This window comes from Citrus sinensis, chromosome 3 (assembly GCF_022201045.2).
Source record: "Citrus sinensis cultivar Valencia sweet orange chromosome 3, DVS_A1.0, whole genome shotgun sequence".
NCBI lineage: Eukaryota > Viridiplantae > Streptophyta > Magnoliopsida > Sapindales > Rutaceae > Citrus > Citrus sinensis.
The window spans coordinates 38,147,497-38,170,557 of NC_068558.1; the positions used below are offsets into that span (position 1 = coordinate 38,147,497).

General features: G+C 33.8%; 2 protein-coding genes across 2 annotated transcripts; one reads left to right on the top strand and one right to left on the bottom strand.

The window, feature by feature from the left end:
• Positions 1-7,673: 7,673 nt before the first annotated feature.
• LOC102620060 (cytochrome P450 736A117-like) lies at positions 7,674-10,139 on the top strand. Its single transcript, XM_006494119.4, has 2 exons — positions 7,674-8,594; positions 9,414-10,139. The coding sequence occupies exons 1-2, from the start codon at positions 7,689-7,691 to the stop codon at positions 10,026-10,028; spliced, it is 1,521 nt and encodes a 506-aa protein (XP_006494182.2). The 5' UTR covers positions 7,674-7,688; the 3' UTR covers positions 10,029-10,139.
• An 8,933-nt stretch (positions 10,140-19,072) lies between these two features.
• LOC127900820 (anthranilate N-methyltransferase-like) lies at positions 19,073-20,401 on the bottom strand. The gene is made up of 5 exons (XM_052436065.1): positions 20,077-20,401; positions 19,957-20,008; positions 19,329-19,639; positions 19,169-19,233; positions 19,073-19,084 (listed from the first exon to the last, which is right to left on the bottom strand). The coding sequence occupies exons 1-5, from the start codon at positions 20,399-20,401 to the stop codon at positions 19,073-19,075; spliced, it is 765 nt and encodes a 254-aa protein (XP_052292025.1).
• Positions 20,402-23,061: the final 2,660 nt, after the last annotated feature.

A 23,061-nucleotide genomic window follows, 5' to 3' on the forward strand; every position in this document is an offset into this window, starting at 1 on the left:
GGTGGTGATTGATTGGAAGGAGAGGATGGAGGAGCGAAAAGTAATTTAATTTAATTTTTTTTTCATTTCCGGTGGTTTGACGTAATGTATAAGAATTTAATTTCTATTAGTATTTAATATCCATCATAATGTAAAATTTGAATTTCACACTAAGGAGTGAGGAGTTTAAATTTCTCGGCCGTTGGAAACTAAAGTTTTAAAAAATACTCCTTTAAATTTTTAACTTGTTTAATGTAATCAAATAATTATTATTTATGATTTTATTTTATCAATTTTACATTATAGATAATTTTACATAAATTAAATTTAAGTAATGATTTAAACAGCTTGATAAAATAAATTTATTTAATTAATTAACTTGAAAATATAGAAATATAAATTTAATAGTCACCAAACCGTTGGACCGCCACCACCACTGCTGTCACCGAGGTGTGCAGTCTCACCACCAATACCATTGGACTTGGCCTTTTTTGTTGGTTTCTAAGTGAAATTTTAAAAATTATAATATGTTGATTAAGAAATTTTTTATATTATATTATAATTTATTTAGAAACATTAAATTAATAATAATTACTTAAATTAATAATAAAATGACATTATGTTAATAAATTTTTTAAAATAAAATTTAATCATAAATAAAAGTATGTTATTTAAAATAATTTTTATTAGTTATTTATGTAAATGTATTAAATAAACTTATTGTTTATTTTTTAAAATTATATTTATGATAAATATTGAAAGTTTTACACTTAAAATTAGAATTTTCTAAATTAAAGTTTAGAGATTTCTTTTCTTTGTATGATTCTGTAACAAATTAAACATTAGAAAAGTATTTCACGCTATGCTCCTCCCCTTTTTTTCTCGTTTCTTCCACTTTCCTCTCTTCTCATTTTCTCACATTTCTTTAAACCAAACATCACTTAAGAGTATTTGGTAGCTTGTAACTGTTCTGTTTTCCATATACATTAATATATCAGATTATATATGGTCTAGGTCTACCATCATGGTTTTGAAGGAGAGATAGGAGTCCTCATACGGTATTGGAATTTGGAAGTATATACATTATTTATAATTGAGGGTTGTTTTAACAGTTGACGTTGCTCATGACATACTGTTAATCTATGATTTAAACATTATTCTTAAAGTTGTCTGTGATTGAAATTGAAACATATGTATGTATACGCTCCTCGTACACTATGTAAAATTTATGACAATAATAATTTTATAGGTTGTTTTAATGGGTAACATTATGTATGTTATGGACAATAACTCGATGGTTGTTTTAATGAGTAACATTGTGTATGTTATGGTAAACGTCATTGTCACACAACAACACATTATTAATCTACCTAATACCATTGGACCACGGTTCTCACCTGGTACAGAAGCTGGTTTTGCATGGATTGTAAGGATGGATGTACGAACCAGCCGGACCAATAGATGAAAGTTACTTAATGCAAATTTGGACCTTTTCGAAGCCATTTAATATTAGAGTCTATTGGCAGTTTCTCACGCGCCATAGAATTTTCTTCACGAGTTTTTAATGTGAATTGGACTCTGAACAACCGGCCTCTCTTTCATTTTCAACAAAATGGGAAAGAAAATTCTCCTTCAAAAAGAGAGTTGTGCTTCATCTCCGTCCAGCTTTAGCGTGGAGATTTGAGGAGTTTGTGGACATTTTAAAATTGGACAAGCAGTTGTCGCAGTCCAACTTAGCTGAGCTAACAATAATTAAAGTTTTCAATTAAAAAAAATTATAAAAATAAAGACTTCGGAAGGAAGCTTCTTCTTTGAAAAGTCGTCACTCGTCCGCAGTGAAATTCATTATTCAATTGCTTTCATACGATTATATTAGTCTACTATAAATGGGGCTGCAATGTTACTAGTTTTCCATTAGATTTTTTTCTTTTGGGCTTATTCACCATTAAAAGATTGGCTTGTTCACATACAAATTAATTATTCAAATACTTTGCAAATTAATTTATTTGTTGAAAGGCTAAAATTTACACTTCATCAACAATATGTTTTTTAAATGAAATGTGAAATTAAAAAATAACCGGGAAAAAAATTCGTGGCAATATCTATAGCAATGTAACGATTATTAATTAATTTCGTCCACAAGTTCAGAGAAATTTTTATGTCATATTTAATTGAAGGAGCCTAATTATTATATTTTATGTTCCTTTTTAGGCTTGTTTCTACTTTGCTCCTCATACTTTATGTCTTATTTAAATAAGCTGTTAATTTCCAGATGAACAAAATTTTCATTTCCGGTGGTTTGACGTAATGTAAATAATTTAATTTTTATTAGTATTTAGTATTCATTATAATATAGAATTTAAATTTCATATTAAGGAGTGAAGAATTCAAAATTTTCTTATATTGGAAACCAAAGTTGTAAAAAATACCCTTTCAATTTTTCAACTTGTTTAATGTAATCAAATAATTATTATTTATAATTTTATTTTATCAATTTAACAGTATAGATCATTTTACATCAATTAAATTTAAGTAATGATTTAAACAGCTTAATAAAATAAATTTAATTAATTAGTTAATTGAAAAATATAGAAATATAAATTTAATAGTCACGGGACTGCCACCATCGCTGCTGTCACCTGCGTGTGCAATCTCACTGCCATTACCATTGGACTTTGTCGGCAATCAATATTACTACGTTGTCAATGATATAAAAAAATGGATTTATGTTGTTCAAATCCAGTTTAAAATGTTTAGAAACTTTTCAACTTCCACAAATTCCCAAAAAAATTAAAATTTTTGACTAAATAAGTTAATCCATTTTAGAGATCGTTAATCTCGTGTCATTTTCATATGATTCATGCGCATATATCAGATGGTGTGGTGGCTGCCGCAGGCAACTTAGGAAGCGGCGTATGGCGGCGCTGTTTTTTTTTTGAGTTTTGAAGGGAAATTTTAAAAACTATAATATGTTGATTAAGAAATTATTTATATTATATTATAATTTATTTAGAAACAAATTAAATTAATTATAATTACTTAAATTCATAATAAAATAACATTATGTTAATAAAAAATTTTAAATAAAATTTAATCATAAATAAAAGTCTGTTATTTAAAATAATTTTTATTAGTTATTTATGTAAATATATTAAATAAACTTATTGTTTAATTTTTTGAATTATATTTATGATGAATATTGAAAGTTTTACACTTAAAGTTAGAATTGTCTAAATTAAGGTTTAGAGATTTCCTTTCTTTGTATAATTCTGTAACAAATCAAACATTAAAAAAGTATTTCATGCTTCGCTCCTCCCTTTTCTCTCTTTTCTTCCACTTTCTTCTCCTCTCATTTTCTCACATTTCTTTAAACCAAACATCACCTAAGAGCATTTGGTAGCTTATTTCTGTTATGTCTTCCATAAACATTAATATATCAGATTATATATGGTTTAGGTCTACTATCATGGTTTTGAAGTAGAGATAGGAATCCTACAGTTTTGGAATTTGGAAGTGTATACATCATTTTTAATTGAGGGTTGTTCCGGCAGTTGACGTTGCTCATGACATACTATTAATCTATGATTTAAACATTATTTTTAAAGCCATCTGTGATTGAAATTGAAACATCTGTATGTATACATTCCTCATATGCTATGTGAAATTTGTGACAATGATAACTTGATGGTCGTTTTAATGGGTAATATTGTGTATGTTATGGTAAACATTAATGTCACACAATGACACATTATTGATCTATCTAATACCATTGGAACACATCTCTCAGGTGGTACAGAAGCTGGTGTTGTATGGTTTGTGAGGATGGATGTCCGAACCAGCCGGACCACTAGATGAGAGTTACGTAATTCAAATTTAGGTCATGTTTGGGATTGAGGTGCTGTAGTTTTTAAGTTACAGCTGCTGTGGAAAAAAAAAACTGTAACTATTAAATAAAAGTTAATAATATGTAGTAAATATAAATTTTAAATAATAATTTTCATAAAATTATTAAAGATATAATAAATTTTTTATTATACAAGTAAAAAATCATATCAATTATAAGCCACATCAGTTAGTGTTTACCAAACACTTTAGTGCTATAACTTTTAAGGTACCGTTGTCCAATCTCAATATCAAACGCACCATTAGACATTTTCTAAGCCATTTAATATTATAATCTATTGGCAGTCTCTCACGTGCCATAGAATTTTCTTCACAAGTTTTTAATGTGAATTGGATTCTGAACAACTAACCTGTCTTTTATTTTCAATAAAATGGGAAAGAAATTTCTCCCTCATAAGGACAGTTTTGCTTCATCTCCGTCCAGCTGTAGCGTGGAGATTTGAGGACTTTGTGGACATTTTAAAATTGGACAAGCAGTTGTCGCAGTCAAACTTAGCCGAGCTTACAATAATTAAACGTTTTAAATTAAAAATAAAATAAAAATAAAAACTTCGGAAGGATGCTTCTTCTTTGAAAAGTCGTCCCCAGTGAAATTTCATTATTCAATTGCGCTCATACGATTATATTAGTCCACCGTAAATATGATTGCAATGTTACTAGTTTTCCATTATATATATTTTTTCCTGGGGTTATTTATTTAAATCCTATGCTTTACGAGGGCCGTCTAATTTTACGATAAGGTGATTTATATACTTTTTAATATAGGCTGGGGGCACAATAATAGAAAATGCACCATTAAAAGATTGGCTTGTTCACATACAAATTAATTATTCAAATACTTTGCAAATTAATTTATTTGTTGAAAGGCTAAATTTACACTTCATCAACAATATGTTTCTAAAATGAATTGTGAAATCAAAAAATAACCGGGAAAAAAAATTCATGGCATTATCTATAGCAATGTAACGATTATTAATTAATTTCGTCCACAAGTTCAGAGAAATTTTCATGTCATATTTAATTGAAGGAGCCTAATTATTATATTTTATGTTCCTTTTTAGGCTTGTTTCTGCTTTGCTCCTCGTACTTTATGTCTTATTTAAATAAGCTGTTAATTTCCAAATGAACAAAATCTTCAAGGAGTAACAACCAATTTGTTCAATTTAAAAACATCCAAATCTTCCTGAGTGTCACTCTTATTGTTAATCTTAACATTCTACTCTTAGTAGTTGTTTGATTTTGGAAATATGAATACCTTTAATTATTTAATGGGTGGCGATATTTTCACCTCATATTTTTTATAAATTCACTACACTTCTAGAAAATAATTAGAAAAAATTAACAACATTTTTAAAACTTTGAAATAAACAAGAATTTTGGAGAATTAACTGATTAAATATATTTTAATTCTATTTTTTAAATTTAATTTTTTTATTATATTTGACTACTAAGATTGCTTTCACCTGAATTTAAATTGACTATTTTATCCTTATAAAGTCAAAGTACTAAAATTTTACTTTAACTTCAACTTTTTTTTAATTTTATACAAATTAACTGTTTTTAAAAAATGTGTCAATTGACTCAATTCTATTTTATTAGTCTGATTATGCATCTTTAATTAAACTTATATAATGTCTTTATGGTATAATACTCATGTAAATTATCGAGCTATCAAATTTATATCATTTACACGTAAGGTATTAAAAATTATTAGATTTCATTTAGAAAAAGTTAGAGTATGGGTTACAAAGTTAAATACACAAACTATTAAATACAAGAACACACAATTATTGGGGTAATTAGGCCATTTTATGTCATAAGAGTAAAATAGTTAAAAAAATTTATGTCAAAGCAACCTTAATGGTCAAAATGGTCAAGGAAACCTATATAAGAAAAATTATAAAAATGATTTAATTAGATAATTGTGCAATTTTTTTTATTGATTTGTGTTTATTAAAAATAATGTGAACTTATTTTAATTTTTTTTTAAGAAATGGGATGAATTTATGTAGGTAGTGGGGTGGAAATATCCCTACCCTTCTTTAGTTAATTGAATAATTTTCTAATCATAATTAATTGAAAAATATGAGAAAAAAATAAGGGATTTGTCATAATTTTTTAATTAATTCTAAAATTTTAATACACACTCATTTAAATAATTGTTTAATTAACTAAATAATTAAAGTTATTCATATTTGCAACATAAAACGACCACCAAGAATAAAATAATAAGATTACTGAAAAAGTTAACACTCCTCGGAATTTAAATTATTTTAAAACATTAAGAAAATTTCGATTAATTTTCTTAAACAATAAAAGGGTTTTGCTCTTTTTTCCTTCAATTAAATTCAGTTAAATGAGTGTCAAATAAAACATTCCAAAATGTGGTCAAGAAATCAGAACAAGCAATTCATAAATTTGTGGACGTAACGTAACTTCACCTTTTTGCAAGACTAAAGCTCTTCAAGTTTTGGAACTTTTTGATATGAATGGCTGCTGCCCCAAAAAAATTTAATTGTGTTACCCTTCACCACCTTGTAATAATCCCTTAGTTTTGGAGAGAATAATATTTTAAATTAAAAACTCTTCAGAAAGAGCTTATAGGGTCCAGTTTTATATAGACTTACCCAAATTTAATTATATTAATTACCCAAAGCAGTGAATAAAAATAAAAGAAATAAAATTTTATGTAATTTGGAATCCATTCCGATATCCAGGGGACACGTCCAAAAATTGAAATGCTCAAAAAGTAAAGAAGGTTATTTTGGACTCCTCTTAGAATTTTTTTTCCTAGTATTCCCCAACCAAAAAAGGAGGGGGGGGGGGGGGGGGGGGGGGGGGGGGGGGGGCGGGCTTAGGACTTCAATCCGATTCCACTTACGAACGTGGCTATGTTACTCTTCACACAATTAAAAGGTTGAAACATTTCTTCATGTCTTTAATTCTTGTACATCTTTTCAACATAGGTTACTGATGCCTAAAATCTTCAATAATTTCTTTTAACAATAATTGAATTGATATAGTGTGAATGCGCTTCACGCTCGTGGTGATCCGAGTTCGAAATTATAATAAAATTCAAAAGAATGACTTGAAATTATAATAAAAGACAAAAAAAGATTGATGTTGAGTGGGAGAAGTTTTCCTCACACTATATATTTATACAATTGGCAAAATTTAATACGATTCCATTACCCGACACGAATAAATAGATATGCTTTATTAAATTTGATATGATTGTTAAATAGAGTGGGATTGAATCACAATGATTTTTTTCCGCGTCGAATTAGAGTTAAAGTTCTTAATCAATTTACCTGACTAATAACACGATTATATTTTCTATTTTTAAACTCTTATTATTCAAACTCAAATATAGGACACGATCCTCTTTTTTTATTTTTTTGGAAGAATGAGCTTATACACAATGTTTTATTTATAAAATTTTATATAGATTTAGCACTTTAATAGTGTAAGTGTATAGAATATTGGTACACATGTATATTTTATGATATTGGTATATAATATTATTTACATAATTAAAACTTTAATAATGTAACTATGTAATATTTGGTGCTATTAAATATATATATATTAAACGAATTATTAGATAAACTATTTATTTTTTATGTTCGGGTTTGGGTTTGGGTTTTAATATTTTGACATGATTATTAATTAGGTTGTGTTTGGATTGACCTCGTGACACGAACAAGACTCGGTGACCCGTATTGCCATGTCTTTTTGTACGTACCGGCATTATAAAGACTTGCTCACATTAATTTTTCGATCACAAAAACGTTATTAATTTTTTCATGATGGAGCCCTTGTTCTGGTTCGCAGTTGCAGCCATCTTCTTCATTGTTGCCCTTTTCAAATGGTACATTTTCAAGCCCATCAACAAAATCCTATTACCACCTTCTCCACCAAAGCTCCCAATCATTGGAAACCTCCACCAGATTGGCTCTCACCCTCATCGCTCACTTGATGCACTAGCACAACGCTATGGCCCCCTCATGTTGCTTCACTTTGGCAAAGTTCGGGTTCTTGTTGTCTCCTCTGCTGATGCCGCCCGCCAGATCTTGAAAACCCATGATCTTATCTTTGCAAACCGACCAAAGCTAACACCACTTGAAAAACTCTTCTACGGTTCTAAAGACGTGGCGACGTCACCTTATGGTGAGTACTGGAGACAGATCAAAAGCATATGTGTGTTACATCTTTTAAGTAACAGACGGATTCATTCTTTCCGTAATGTTAGGGCAGAAGAGGTAGGCCTTATGATAAAAAAAATTGAATCACTTGTTTCATCTTCTTTGCCAGTCAATTTAAGTGAAGTGTTGTATACTCTAACGAACGATGTATTGTGTACGGTGGCTTTGGGAAGAAAGTATAGTGCTGGAGGGGAGGGTGTGAGTAAGTTTAGGAAGCTTTTGGGGGAGGCTATGGAGTTGATGGGTGGTTTCTATGTGGGAGATTACATTTCATGGCTTGGTTGGGTGTGCAATTTCAATGGCTTTAATGCCAAGCTTGAGAAAACGGCTAAGGGGATTGATGATTTTCTAGATGGAGTTGTTGAAGAGCACGAGAAGAGGATGAGTAATTGTGGGGAAGTTGAGGATGACCATCATCAGGACTTTGTAGATGTCTTGCTTGGGATTCAGAAAGAAAATACGCTTGGCTTTCCCATTGACAGAGTTAGCATAAAGGCCATTATCTTTGTACGTATAGCTCTTATTCCCTTTAATACCAATCGTTGCATATTGTTATTTTGTTGGCCTCTTGCAGTAAATACAAAGAGTTGCGACCGAGGAGTTATGTTATGCTAAGTTTTTAAAGATTTTTGTGTCAGGCGTAAATTCATAATAATGAATGATCGAGATATTATCATTTTTACATAACTATCTACTAACAAGGAACCACAAGTTTTTATTTTACTTGGCACAAGATTGAGAAAACGATCAAAGCCCCGTCGTTTGTCAAAATTAATAATTTTTCTTCTCATGTTTCAAAAGCTACCAAAATTTTCGTAAAAAAAGATTTGTTAACTTTTTTTTTCTGTTATATTTTTTAATAGATTTTGAATCGCAGAAATGAAAAATTGAAAATGATCAAGTTATTATTATTATTTTTTATCATTTTCCCTCACATAAGGTCAAATCACTGCGGAATCGAGTTCGTAAATTCTTATTCTTTTGTCATCCGTCATAGGAAAGCAAATTCTATCACAAATATTACTCATTTTTTTTCAGCGGTAGAGTAACTAGGATTTTGCTTCAGCAGGGGCTATTGTGAAAAAATAGCAAGCTTGGTGAGACCATAGCATAAAATCTACGGAAAAATATGCGAGCCCAACACAGCCTTATCTTTCTGAGAATTGTTCTTATGGGTCTCTACCCTAATTTTCAAATTATTTGGCACATGAGATAAAACTCTTTGGATTATTATTTATTTCTGATAAACAATACAATTTAAATTTTGGAACAAATTCCTTTTTCTTTTTAATAGATTTGTTATTAATTTTTCCCTTTAATTTGTAGAATATGTTTGGGGCTGGCACAGACACCACATACACACTCCTAGAATGGGCAATGACGGAGCTCTTAAGGCACCCAAAGATTATGAAGGAAGTGCAAAATGAAATTAGAGAAATTGTTGGTGACAAATCAAACGTAACCGAGGATGATTTGGATAAATTCCATTACTTAAAAGCTGTGTTTAAAGAGACTCTACGCATTCATCCACCAATTCCGATATTACTTCCTCGGCAATCGACTCAGGATGTCAAAATAAATGGCTACGATATTCCTGAGGGAACACAAGTGTACATTAATTATGCGACAATCGCTAAAGACCGTGCTTCTTGGGATCAAGCTGACGAATTTCGGCCCGAGAGGTTCTTAGTAAATCCTTCAATCAATTTCCTAGGCAATGATCTTCAGTTCATTCCGTTTGGAGCTGGTAGAAGAATTTGCCCTGGCATAGAGTTTACAATGAGAGTAAATGAGCTCGCATTGGCAAGTCTTTTAAACAAGTTTGATTGGTCACAGCCTTGCGAAGAGAGAGAGGAAGATATGGACATCACTGAATCAACTGGTGCAACCAAACATAAGAAATCGGCTCTTATTGCATTGGCAACTCCGTATTTCCGCTAAATTCTAAATATGGAATATCTTTTATGGTTTATATATATATAAGAGAGCTAATAAGGCGAGTGTCGTTGCTCTGCATAATCAAAATTTTCATCTCGTTATTTTGGACGTTAATTTTTCTTTTAAAAAAGTATTATTTTGTGGCTAGAATGAGTTTTGTTGTGAAAACTTTGACGTCAAAGGAGTAACAAATAATTATAAAAATTTAAGATGTGTAACTGTATAAAACCCCAAAAACTATACAGGAGGAAGTGTCATTCTCCCGAAGAAATAACAAAGAGCAAATAAAGTGTCAGCAAGATTAAAACCTTTTCATTGTTCAAAGAGAATGCTCTGGTAATTTCCATCTAATTAATTTTTACAGGCTTTTCTTGTTAGGATTGCATAAGCATGGAGTAAAAGACTGCCCAGTACATGATTTCATGTCATGTTTATTTTAAGGATCTTGTCGTATAGATAAGTTCAATCACATGCGTTGAACAATCGAAATATAATTACACAAAAAAAAGTAAAACTATTGTGTGTGGCTTGTGCAATCTTTTATATGAAGAAGTTCATGGCCTGATTCATATTTAAAAGTCAACTTTAGAATTGAGAGTTACTCTCTTCACAGCTGTTGTAGAATAATCTCTTCAACATCTTTCTGCCACATAAAATTTTGGTTGGAACTCGAAAACACAAATTAATCTCAATATTTTATGGTTTTTTTAGACTCATTTTCTACTGTGCTGATCCTCTCATTTTATATCTTAATTAAGTGAGCTGTTGTTGTCTAAATCTTTAAGGCAGAATTAGTAATCAATTTTATTTCTTAATGAAATGAGCTGTTGGTTTCCTATTGTCGGAATATCTTTAAGGAAGAATTAATAATCAATTTGGAACTTCTGCGGGGCTGCCGCTGCTCCAAAAAATTAAATACGTTATTCATCACCACCATGTAATAATAATCCCTCTTCGTATTGAAGAAATAATAATTTCAATTAATGACTATTTGAATAGTATGTTTATGGTTATCATTTTCCTGTAAACTTCAAGTTTTATAGAAAGGTGAAACTATTTGCACCCTCAAGTATGCTTTTAATATTTTATACATTCGATATAATTGTTAAGGATAATTTAACATGAGTAAATAAAGTATTATTACACTTGGACTCATCTAGGGAACCCAACTTACTACTATCTTATTTTACAATAATGTTTTTATTTCTATTTAAACAGGAAAATTCACTAATGCACAAGATATGGAAGTCCATTTTTCAGCTAGTGGGGTAAAACTGTCAATTGGAGCAAACTTTCAAGAATTCATCACGAAATTAAGAGATAACACATACTGTTGCTATGATAAGCACCGATCTATAACAACAGATTGTTATATGCGTGCGAAAAAAGCGTATTCCACAATCATTATAAGATCACACTAGTAATTGAGTATAAATCTTCTGTTAGAACCCATCCCTGATAGATTTTTAAAGAATCACAATGTGTAACAAAAAGAAACACAATGTTGAAGGGTAAAATTTATCTTTTAATAGATAAATTAGCTATTTTAAATTTTTAATTTGCAGAGGTTTTGAAAAATCAATTTGAATGTGAAAATTGAGGACCACTTATATCTTTCAGCAATGTATTTTTTCAATTGTTGTTCTAACATCAGTTATAAAATACACATTATTAAAAATCTATACTGAAGTAATAAAAATAAAATTTTGAGAGTGCGTAAAGTGTCAATCTCGTGCACATGAAAAAGATAATTACGCATGTAACATAATTTTATTACAACAGTACGAAAGTAATATAGTGTGACCGTGCTGCCGAATATTATTTGTCGCTCAAGAATCATAACTAAAAAAAAAATACCATAATTAAGCTAGTAAGCATATAATTTATCACTTAATGAACGCCATGACGCAAAAGTTACACACAAAACATTCATAATTGGCACCTTTAAATCCAGCTTTGCTTGCGAATGCCATCAATTCTTGTTTGGTTCGTTCCTTTCATCCTGAAGATTTCATTAACATAAATTACATCCATCATGGAGGCTTCTCCGGCAGCTGATGAGCCTCAGGCATTACCATTGGCATTCTACTGATAATAATTATCTTTTCATTTTCTGGAATAGCCTCATAGCAATTCTTCAACAAACTCAAGCAATGCTCATTGCCCCAGTTATGAAGTATCGACTACAAAATATTATTATTAATTAATATTAGCTATTGATGACCTGTTATTATGCCCCAAGGTTATCTGGTTGATCTTCAAGTAATTTTATTTAATAGGACCATGAGTTTCAGTCCTGGGGGACTGATGGTTAAGAAATCAATTTGAGCTTTGTCCAACACTCGAGCTTTCAGAAAATTAAAAAAAAAAAGCTTTATTATTACTTCCACAATTGTTTGATTTAAGCTTCTCAAGGGTAAAATAATATACTTTTCTTGATATAACTTAAAAAAAAAAAGAAAAAGAAAAATTGACATGATGAAACAGATAAATTAACGTCAAGGATGTTTTCCAAAAATTTCAAAATACAGAAACTAAATAGATAATTGACAAAAGGATTTAATCTAATTTAATCCCTCTTTTTCTAATTATAAATTATAAGAAGAAGAGGGAGAAAGAATTTAAATTTGATTCAATTCTAATATTTGTTTAAGAGACTAAGATGATAGAGACATGAACAAAACAACTACACAAGAGGTGATAAATTTTTACTTGGTTTTTCTCATAAGCCTTTTCATTTTTATTTTTAATGGATTACCGGGTGAAGAAGAAAGAAGACGTGACTCAGATGGATGTCAAAGGCTGGTGGCCACAAAGCCAATTCAAGTTGGCTTTGACAAGCCGGCCAAAGAAAATGGTGATGCCGGCCAAAGAAAATGGTGCCATCCAAATAAGAAGTTGGCAACAACATTTGAAATATATACATATATATATTAATTTAATAGCCATTTTTTGGCTATAAAAGGAAGAGCTCCCTAATTCATTTTATTCCAATCTTGAGAGGCAATTTTTTGTAGAGAGAGTTGAGAGTTGAGAGAAGTAATTCTTGCAAGAGAAAATAATTTTGTGTGCTTAGTGATTTGAGAGTTTGGGTGTATTGGGGTTTTGGGTAGTGAGCTAAAATACTACAATACTTGTAACTCCTTTTCACTAGTATAATATTTCTTTCTGTCTTCGCCCGTGGACGTAGGCTAAAAGCCGAACCACGTAATTTCTGGTATTCTCTTTTGTGCTTGTTCTTTATTTTTCTATCAATTTTACTTTAGCTGCGTGTCTGCTTCACCCACCAATTTCCTAACAGTGGTATCAGAGCTATTGGTTGTATTTTTTGGAGTCAGGAACTGTTCACGTAAGGGGTACTATTCACGTATACGTCACTATACACGTATACGATACTATTCACGTATACGGTATTGTTCACGTATACGGTATTGTTCACGTATACGGTACTATTCACGTGAAACGGTGGGAGCGATCCAAGAATTTTGCGGTGCAAAGCAGGGAATAGTGGTGTGAGTAAAACAATTGTGTGGTTTTGTACATGTCTAGGAAAGTTCTGTCACAAAGGCGATAAGAGCTTAAGGAGTCTGGGTTTTAAGTGGGACCATTGTGACCCCTCCAGTCTTTCCTGGGAACTTTCCTGGTGTGCATTCTCACACATACTCATAACTATTCAAGGTGGTATACCAGCTTGTGTGCAGTATTTATCAACAAAATGGCGGCAAAGTATGAAATTGAGAAATTTAACGGAAATAATTTTTCGTTGTGGAAAATGAAGATGAAAGCTGTATTGAGGAAAAATAATTGCTTGGCAGCAATTGAAGAAAGGCCCATGGAGATAACTGATGACAAGTGGAACGAGGTAGACGGCAATGCCATTTCTGATCTACACTTGGCACTTGCGGATGGAGTATTATCCAGTGTGGCAGAGAAAAATACGGCGAAGGAAATATGGGATACTCTCACAAAATTGTACGAGGCCAAGTCACTACACAATAAAATCTTCTTGAAGAGGAAACTCTATACTCTTCGAATGGCGGAATCTACAATGGTGACCGACCACATCAACACATTGAAGACTCTATTTTCACAACTCACAACGTTGGGTCATAATATAGAGGAAAATGAACGTGCAGAGCTTCTACTTCAAAGTCTACCAGATTCGTATGATCAACTCATCATCAACCTGACGAACAACAATCCAGTGGAGGGTCTAGTTTTCGACGATGTTGCAGCCTCCGTATTAAATGAGGAGAGCAGGCGAAAAAACAAGGAAAACAGACAAGCAAGTTCGCAGCAAGCGGAGGCGCTATCGGTGACGAGAGGAAGATCAACAGAACGTGGCCCCAGTGGGAGTCAAAATCATGGTAGATCAAAATCCAGAAGTAAGAAGAATGTTAAATGCTACAACTGTGGCAAGAAAGGGCACGTCAAAAAGGAGTGTTGGAGTAACCAGAAGAAAAGAGAGGGCAAAGAACCTGAGTCATCAAATGCTCAGGGGTGTGTAGCAAGTACCTCAGATGATGGCGAAATTCTCTACAGTGAGGCAACAACTGTTTCAGAAGGCAGAAAACGACTTTCTGATGTCTGGCTTATAGACTCGGGAGCTACCTGGCACATGACCTCTAGGAGAGAATGGTTCCACACATATGAACCTATCTCAGGAGGATCTGTATATATGGGTAACGATCATGCCTTGGAGATCGCTGGTATTGGTACTATCAAAATAAAAATGTTTGATGGTACAATTCGCACAATTGGAGAGGTACGACATGTCAACGGCCTGAAGAAAAATCTATTGTCTTTAGGACAAATGGATAGTCATGGGTACAGAACTCATGTGGAAAATGGAATTATGAAGATCGTTAAAGGCGCGCTTGTATTGATGAAGGCAGAAAAGATCGGTGCTAATCTATTCATGCTTAAAGGAGAAACACTACAGGAGGCTGATGCGTGTGTCGCATCAAATGGAGAAGAGTTAACGATGATGTGGCATCTCAAACTTGGCCACATGTCGGAACAAGGTTTGAAGATTCTCTCTGAGCGAAAATTACTTCCAGGGCTCAAATCGGTAAGTTTACCATTTTGCGAGCATTGTGTTACAAGTAAGCAGCATAGATTAAAATTCAGTAGATCTATTGTTAGAAGTAAATGCATTCTAGACTTGATTCATTCTGATGTTTGGGAATCACCGGATATATCCATGGGAGGTGCAAAGTACATGGTGACTTTCATTGATGATTATTCCAGAAGATGTTGGGTGTATCCAATTAAGAAAAAGTCAGATGTATTTCTAGTGTTTAAAGAATACAAAGCGCGGTTGGAACTTGAATCTGGTAAAAAGATCAAGTGCTTAAGGACGGATAATGGTGGAGAGTATACAGACGGTGAGTTTCTTGCTTTCTGTAAGCAAGAAGGTATTCAGAGGCAGTTCACGGTGGCATACACTCCTCAACAAAACGGAGTGGCGGAGCGGATGAACAGAACTCTTACAGAAAGAATAAGAGCTATGTTGAGGACTGCTGGTCTACCCAATTCATTCTGGGCAGAAGCAGCCAAAACTGCATGTTATATAGTAAATCGATCGCCATCTACAGCTATTGGGCTGAAGACAGCGATGGAGATGTGGACTAGAAAGCCAGCTGATTATTCCTACCTACATGCATTTAGATGTCCTGTGTACGTGATGTACAATGCCCAAGAAAGAACAAAGCTGGATCCAAAATCTAGAAGATGTATCTTCTTGGGGTATGCTGATGGAGTAAAGGGGTATCGTCTGTGGGACCCCACTGCCCACAAGATCGTCATTAGCAGAGATGTTATCTTTGTAGAAGATCAACTGCAAAGGAGAGATGAGGATGATGGCACTACAAAAGAAAAGTCAGAGACTGTGCCAGTATATGTGGAAAATAATCTAGAAGATTCAGATTCTTCTGAAGCAGCACCAGAGCACGAGGAACAAGAACCAGTCGAGTCTGAGGCTCCAGAAGTTCGTCGGTCAACTCGTGAGAGACGACCACCGACGTGGCACTCTGAGTATGTCACAGAAATCAACATTGCATACTGTCTTCTAACAGAGGATGGAGAGCCTTCAACTTTCCATGAAGCTTTAAATAGCTCAGATGTTGCTTTGTGGATGACAGCAATGCAGGAAGAAATTGAAGCTCTACACAAGAACAAGACATGGGAACTTGTACCACTACCACACGGAAGAAAAGCCATTGGAAACAAATGGGTATACAAGATCAAACGTGATGGCAATGACCAAGTGGAGCGGTATCGTGCGAGATTGGTGGTGAAAGGATATGCTCAGAAAGAAGGTATTGACTTCAACGAGATATTTTCGCCGGTGGTTCGACTCACAACAGTCAGAATAGTTTTGGCAATGTGTGCCACATTTGACCTACATCTAGAGCAGTTAGATGTGAAAATTGCATTTCTTCATGGAGAACTTGAAGAAGAAATATATATGCTCCAACCAGAAGGTTTTGCAGAAACAGGAAAAAAGAACTTGGTTTGCAGGTTGAACAAATCTCTATACAGTCTCAAACAGGCGCCGAGGTGTTGGTATAAGAGATTTGATTCCTTCATAATGAGCCTTGGATACAACAGACTCAGTTCAGACCATTGTGCATATTACAAGAGGTTTGAAGATAATGATTTCATCATTTTGCTGTTGTATGTGGATGACATGTTGGTAGCAGGTTCCAACAAAGATCGAATCCAAGAATTGAAGGCACAGTTGGCTAGGGAGTTTGAAATGAAGGACTTGGGACCAGCAAACAAGATTCTAGGGATGCAAATTCACCGAGACAGAAATAACAGGAAAATTTGGCTTTCACAGAAGAATTACTTGAAGAAAATCTTGCGACGCTTCAACATGCAAGATTGTAAGTCAATTTCTACCCCACTTCCTGTTAATTTCAAATTATCCTCAAGTATGTGTCCTAGCAATGAAGCGGAGAGGAAGGAGATGTCTCGAGTACCGTATGCATCAGCAGTGGGAAGTTTAATGTTCGCTATGATATGTACAAGACCGGACATTGCACAAGCAGTGGGAGCAGTCAGTCGATACATGGCGAATCCTGGCGGAGAGCATTGGATAGCTGTGAAGAGGATTCTGAGATACATCAGAGGAACCTCAGATGTTGCATTATGTTATGGAGGATCAGAGTTTACTGTCAGGGGCTATGTGGATTCAGATTTTGCAGGAGACCTTGATAAAAGAAAATCCACTACTGGTTATGTGTTTGCACTTGCAGGAGCAGCTGTAAGCTGGGTTTCGAAACTGCAGACCGTTGTGGCTTTATCTACAACAGAAGCAGAGTACATGTCAGCTACACAAGCTTGCAAGGAAGCTATTTGGATACAAAGGTTATTGGAGGAGCTCGGGCACGGACAAGAGAAAATTTCTGTATTTTGTGACAGTCAGAGTGCCTTGCACATTGCAAGGAATCCAGCCTTTCATTCCAGGACAAAGCACATAGGAGTTCAGTATCACTTCGTTCGTGAAGTAGTGGAAGATGGAAGTGTGGATTTACAGAAAATCCATACTAAGGAGAACCTAGCAGATGTTTTGACCAAGCCGATAAATACTGATAAGTTTGTCTGGAGTAGATCCTTTTGTGGCCTAGCAAAAACGTAGGCAACATGTTTATGGCGAAGAAGAAAGGATGATGTGGAGATTGATTGATTTTCAATCAAATCTCCAAGTGGGAGAAATGTCAAAGGCTGGTGGCCACAAAGCCAATTCAAGTTGGCTTTGACAAGCCGGCCAAAGAAAATGGTGATGCCGGCCAAAGAAAATGGTGCCATCCAAATAAGAAGTTGGCAACAACATTTGAAATATATACATATATATATTAATTTAATAGCCATTTTTTGGCTATAAAAGGAAGAGCTCCCTAATTCATTTTATTCCAATCTTGAGAGGCAATTTTTTGTAGAGAGAGTTGAGAGTTGAGAGAAGTAATTCTTGCAAGAGAAAATAATTTTGTGTGCTTAGTGATTTGAGAGTTTGGGTGTATTGGGGTTTTGGGTAGTGAGCTAAAATACTACAATACTTGTAACTTCTTTTCACTAGTATAATATTTCTTTCTGTCTTCGCCCGTGGACGTAGGCTAAAAGCCGAACCACGTAATTTCTGGTATTCTCTTTTGTGCTTGTTCTTTATTTTTCTATCAATTTTACTTTAGCTGCGTGTCTGCTTCACCCACCAATTTCCTAACAATGGAGTTAAACTTTTGTTGGTTGGTGTTGCAAAAAAAAAATGCAGAAGGTCAATAATAGACAATAGGATTTTAGTTAAATAATTCCGGCAATTGGAAAGCTCAGGAAGCTTGAATAGGTCAAATAAACATGGCTAATAAACATGGCTGTAAGAGAGCACGACAGTGGTAGAGCATGGCTGCAGGAGACACGACAATAGGAGAGCACAACTATTGGAGATAAGTTTAGTTGAAAAAGCCTAGTTGTTGAATCTACCAGTTGTTGGAAGCCTTATTCATGGTTATTAAAATAAGAAGAATCTACAAGCTCCAAAAGCTCAACTTGAGTTTGAGAAATATAGAAGTGTTGGAGTAAATTTTGACTCCAGATAAAACTTTAATTAAGTGATAAAGATCATTAGAAGGAGGAGTTGTGGAGGATTTGGGTTATTTAAGTTGTATTATAAGCAAAAAGTCCATTATAGTCATTATACAATAGTGAAAAAATATATATATTTTTAAATCTGTGAACGTAGGCCAAGTGTTCAACCACATAAATTATTTGAGTATTTTTCATTATATCGCCCCATTTATTATTTCTCTAGTTCACACAAATTTATATCTTATTTATTATATCGCCCACTTACTTATTTCTCTAATTAACCGAAAATCTATGTCAACCGTTGGTATTTTTAGTTAGTTTTGGAAACTTATGCTTTTGGCGGCTAACAAGAAAAACTACAAATAATTGAAATTCCATCCTTTAACTTTTTTAAATGCCATGTATCAAAATCTCTCATAAAAATTAGCAAAAATTGGATTAAGTTTGGATCCAAGTCCTTAATATAAGCCCTAAAAAATAAGTGAGCATTTATATGCAAGTAAAATATTTAAATCGAAGCCAACCTTCATCAAAATATTTAAATCGAAGCTAACTTTGATCAAAATGGCATCCCCCTTTGGAATTCTTTCCAACATAATCCCACCTATATGTTTCACACCTACATATATATACCACATGCGGATAAGAAAAATATTGAGCTTGTGAAAGTTCAAATAAACAATGGTAGAATTTAATAATTAGTAGAAAGCATACCGGAATAAGATGAGGAATCTTGAATAACATGAGACAAGTCAAAATTAACACCTTTAATATGAAGATAATTAGAAATGATTATATTAACGTTGACTCCAAGGCCACCACCGACATCCACCAGCTGCTTAATTTGCTCGAAGCCCTTAGAAGAGTCTATGATTCTATTCGTAACTATGCTAGTGTGATTCAACATTGCCTTATTGAAAACTCCATTGAATCTAAAATCATTGCCCGCATACTCATAGAATCCGGTTCCATGAACCTTATTGAATGAGATTCCTCCTTCGAGAACTGCGTCTGTCAGCTTACACCTAAATGTTCAACAGAGACTGTTATTACACACACAAAAAGGCATTGTCAGCGATTAATCTAATTAAAAGTGAAGTGTTTTTCAGAAAAATCTTATCAATTTGTTCTTTTAATTTATTATTAGAATGGAATTAAAATATAAAAAAAATATAAACTCCAACTAATTTGCGTAAATACAAAAAAATAATACATATACAGTTCGTGTGTCTTTTTTTTTTAAATCATTTAATTTAGTTCAAATCTCTTTAAAAGATAATCTATACTTGTCTAATTAGCGAGGAACAATTAATAAGAATGTAAACAATTTGTAAGAATGTACATGAGAGAATATAAAGTATCAAAGACTTTCTCATCTTCTTTTGGCTTCAAATCTGCATATTGACTTTTGGATTGGAAAAATGATTAAAAATAAAAGAGATTTGATGTTAATAAGACAAACCATATATCTCGTAAGGCTTGGTCTCAAGCCATGGCCTTGAGGGACAGAGTGAAACACCATCTCGATTAAGCACAAAGTATTTGGCCACATGTGCAAGACCATACAGCCTCTGATCATCACCAGCTGAAGTGCAACGAAGCACTCGGTGGGTCACAAGTAAGCGAAGGATCCGATCAAGCATCACCGCTGCATTCGGGTTGCTGCTCGGCATCTGTGCTGCAATTTCTACTGCTGAGATTTTGGCCGTTGGACCTGCTTTGGCTATAATCTCAAAGACTCCAAGCTCTGATGCTGCTTGCATAGCTGCAGGTAACACTATGCTCATTGCCGGTTGCATGGCCAATGAATAAGTCTCTTCTTCATTTTAATACTCTATTTATCATGAAACTTACTTTCTTTATTTATATATAGTCATTCTTTAGCACAGGTGTCGTCATTTTTTAAAATATAGATTTGAGATTTCATAATATTGTGAGACTTTTACTACATTGTAAATTAAATAATTTTTCAACAGTTCATAATGTTATAAAAACCTGACACAACATTGTGAAACTCTAAATCTCCTGTAACTAAAAATGATTATATTTAATTTGCGTTGTATTAATAATCGTAGTTGAGTGCATGATATACTTTGTGGGGAGAGCTTGGGAGCCTACCAAACGTGGTCTTTGCTGGTCTATTGGTGATGGAACGACTGTGCGATTTTGGTGGGACTGTTAGGTGATCCATGATCAACCTTTGGCGAACTTAGCTCTTTCTAGCATTCCCATTGATATAAGTTTTCAACCTGTTGCTCAGTTTACGCTTTCGGATGGTTCTTGGAACTGGAACAAATTCAGCCATCGCCTGCCCCATCACGTTTTGTTACGGATCCCTTCCATCATTCCTCCGACCCCGAGCAATGGTACTGACAAATTTTATTGGGTTGTATCCTCTTCGGGTCACTTCACTGTTCGTTCAGCTTATATGCTTCTTGCTAAGCCGTGGCTATTTGAGGAGAGTTCGGTTTGGAAGCTAGCTTGGTCATGGAAAGGACCGCAGAGGATTAGAGTTTTTATTTGGCAAACCCTTCATTCCAGACTCAAGACTAATTGTGAGCTTGCTTCTCTGGGAATAGCTATGGATGCAGCTTGCGATCGTTGTGGCTTTGTCAGGGAGGATACGCTTCATGTGCTGCGCGACTGCCCCTATTCAATGGCAATTTGGAAGCGTCTTTTGGTTAATGTAACTCACCAAAGATTCTTTTTGGATGGCTTCAAAGATTGGTTGGTTTCTAACCTCCATATGGCTAGCTCTCATGGTGATACACTATTGTGGTCGTTAACTTTTGGGGTTGTCATTTGGCGGCTGTGGTTCTGGCGAAATAAGTTCATGTTTAATCATGATAAGTGGGCAAGTGATCATATCATTTTGGATATCTCCTCGCGGGTTGCTGAAATTCAAAGATGCTTCAACAACTCTTTCAATGCTGGGAAGAGACTTGTTGAGAAGTGGATCCGTTGGAGCTCTCCAACCTGGTCGTGGGTTAAGTTGAATACTGATGGTGCTTGGAAGGATTCCGGTGTTGCAGGAGCGGGAGGCCTTGTTAGGGATTGCAGGGGAGTTTGGCAGATTGGGTTCTGCATCAATCTTGGTGCTTGTTCTGTTCTTACGGCGGAGTTGTGGGGTTTGTACCACGGGCTTTGCATGGCTTGGCAAAGAGGGTTTCGACGGATTTGGGTGGAAGTTGATAGCAAACCTGTTACTCAAATTTTGGCGAATCCGACCACTCCTGTTAATGAGCATCACTCTCTCATCCTTACCATTCGTGAGCTGCTCAGCAGGGACTGGATTGTGAGGGTGAACCACATCTATAGAGAAGCAAACATAGCGGCAGATTTTCTGGCTTCATTTAGTTTGTCTTTTCCTTTAGGCTTGCAATTACTTATGCTCCTCCTATTTTACAGAGCATTTTTAATAATGGTGTTTTTGGGGTTGCCCACTCCCGTTTAGTGGTCTTTAGCTCTTTTAGAGTCCATTATCAATTTAAAAAAATATAAATCTTCATTTATTTCGGATAAAAAAACTCAAAAAATAACAAAATAATTACGGAGAAAAATTCTCCTACCACCTCGATACTTATCATATTTAATTTTTTTTTTTTGTGTAAGTCGTTTGGTATCCGGCGACCGTATTGGGTTCTGATTAATCCGAATTCGGGGTGTAGTCACAATTAAGGCTCTTTATCCCTCCCAAATGGTGTGTTTAGTAAAAATCGAATTCAAGAGTTCTTCCCACAAACTCAATCTGCACTGCCAACTGAGCCACAACCATTTGGTCATATTTAATTTACTTTTGTACTTATCTTTTTTTTTTCCTTCATAGTTACCATAAATGCAACACACCCCATCTCAAAAGCAAAAATAAAAATATATTCAAACGATTACCACATGGGACTTGCGAGATTCAATTGGCCGTGACACTTACCGTTTTTAGTTGTTACCATATATGCACGACAACGGACACTCATCCCATCTTTAATTTTTTTATTTTATTTTATAAAATGTGGTGAAAAAAGAAATCACCAATTTTGAGGTACTCGTTATTTATCAAAAATCATCTTTTAAATTTTAGTAAATATTTATATAAAGATTTTGAAAACTTCCATATTCTAAAATGTGCAAATATTTGCACTAATTTTTTATTATATGTACACGTAGAATATAACACATTGAATATAATAATTTAGTGAACCATATTGTTCACATTATAATGCAAGACTGCTAGGTGATATTGTTTAATTTATCCATAGCTTCGTTATTTGTGGATGTTTTAGTTGGGAGTGGACGAAGTCGCTTCCTAAACAACCTTATCAACCCGTTGTTGTTATTTAAAAAAAAATCTCATCTTAAAAAAATAATAAGAATTGATTTTTTTTAAATTTTCGTGATCAGTTCATTGTCACTAACCTGAATTTAAGAAAGAATAATATTAATTAGTTTCAAT

Bases quoted from the DNA above. Each gene is read 5' to 3' on its own strand.
- LOC127900820 (XM_052436065.1), bottom strand. From the start codon at position 20,401: ATGAGCATAGTGTTACCTGCAGCTATGCAAGCAGCATCAGAGCTTGGA. The intron at 20,009-20,076 runs GTTTGTCTTATT...GTCAATATGCAG, and splicing joins CAAGCCTTACGAGATATATG to ATTTGAAGCCAAAAGAAGAT. The intron at 19,234-19,328 runs GTATGCTTTCTA...ATATATATGTAG, and splicing joins AGATTCCTCATCTTATTCCG to GTGTGAAACATATAGGTGGG.
- LOC102620060 (XM_006494119.4), top strand. From the start codon at position 7,689: ATGATGGAGCCCTTGTTCTGGTTCGCAGTTGCAGCCATCTTCTTCATT. The intron at 8,595-9,413 runs GTACGTATAGCT...TTTAATTTGTAG, and splicing joins GCATAAAGGCCATTATCTTT to AATATGTTTGGGGCTGGCAC.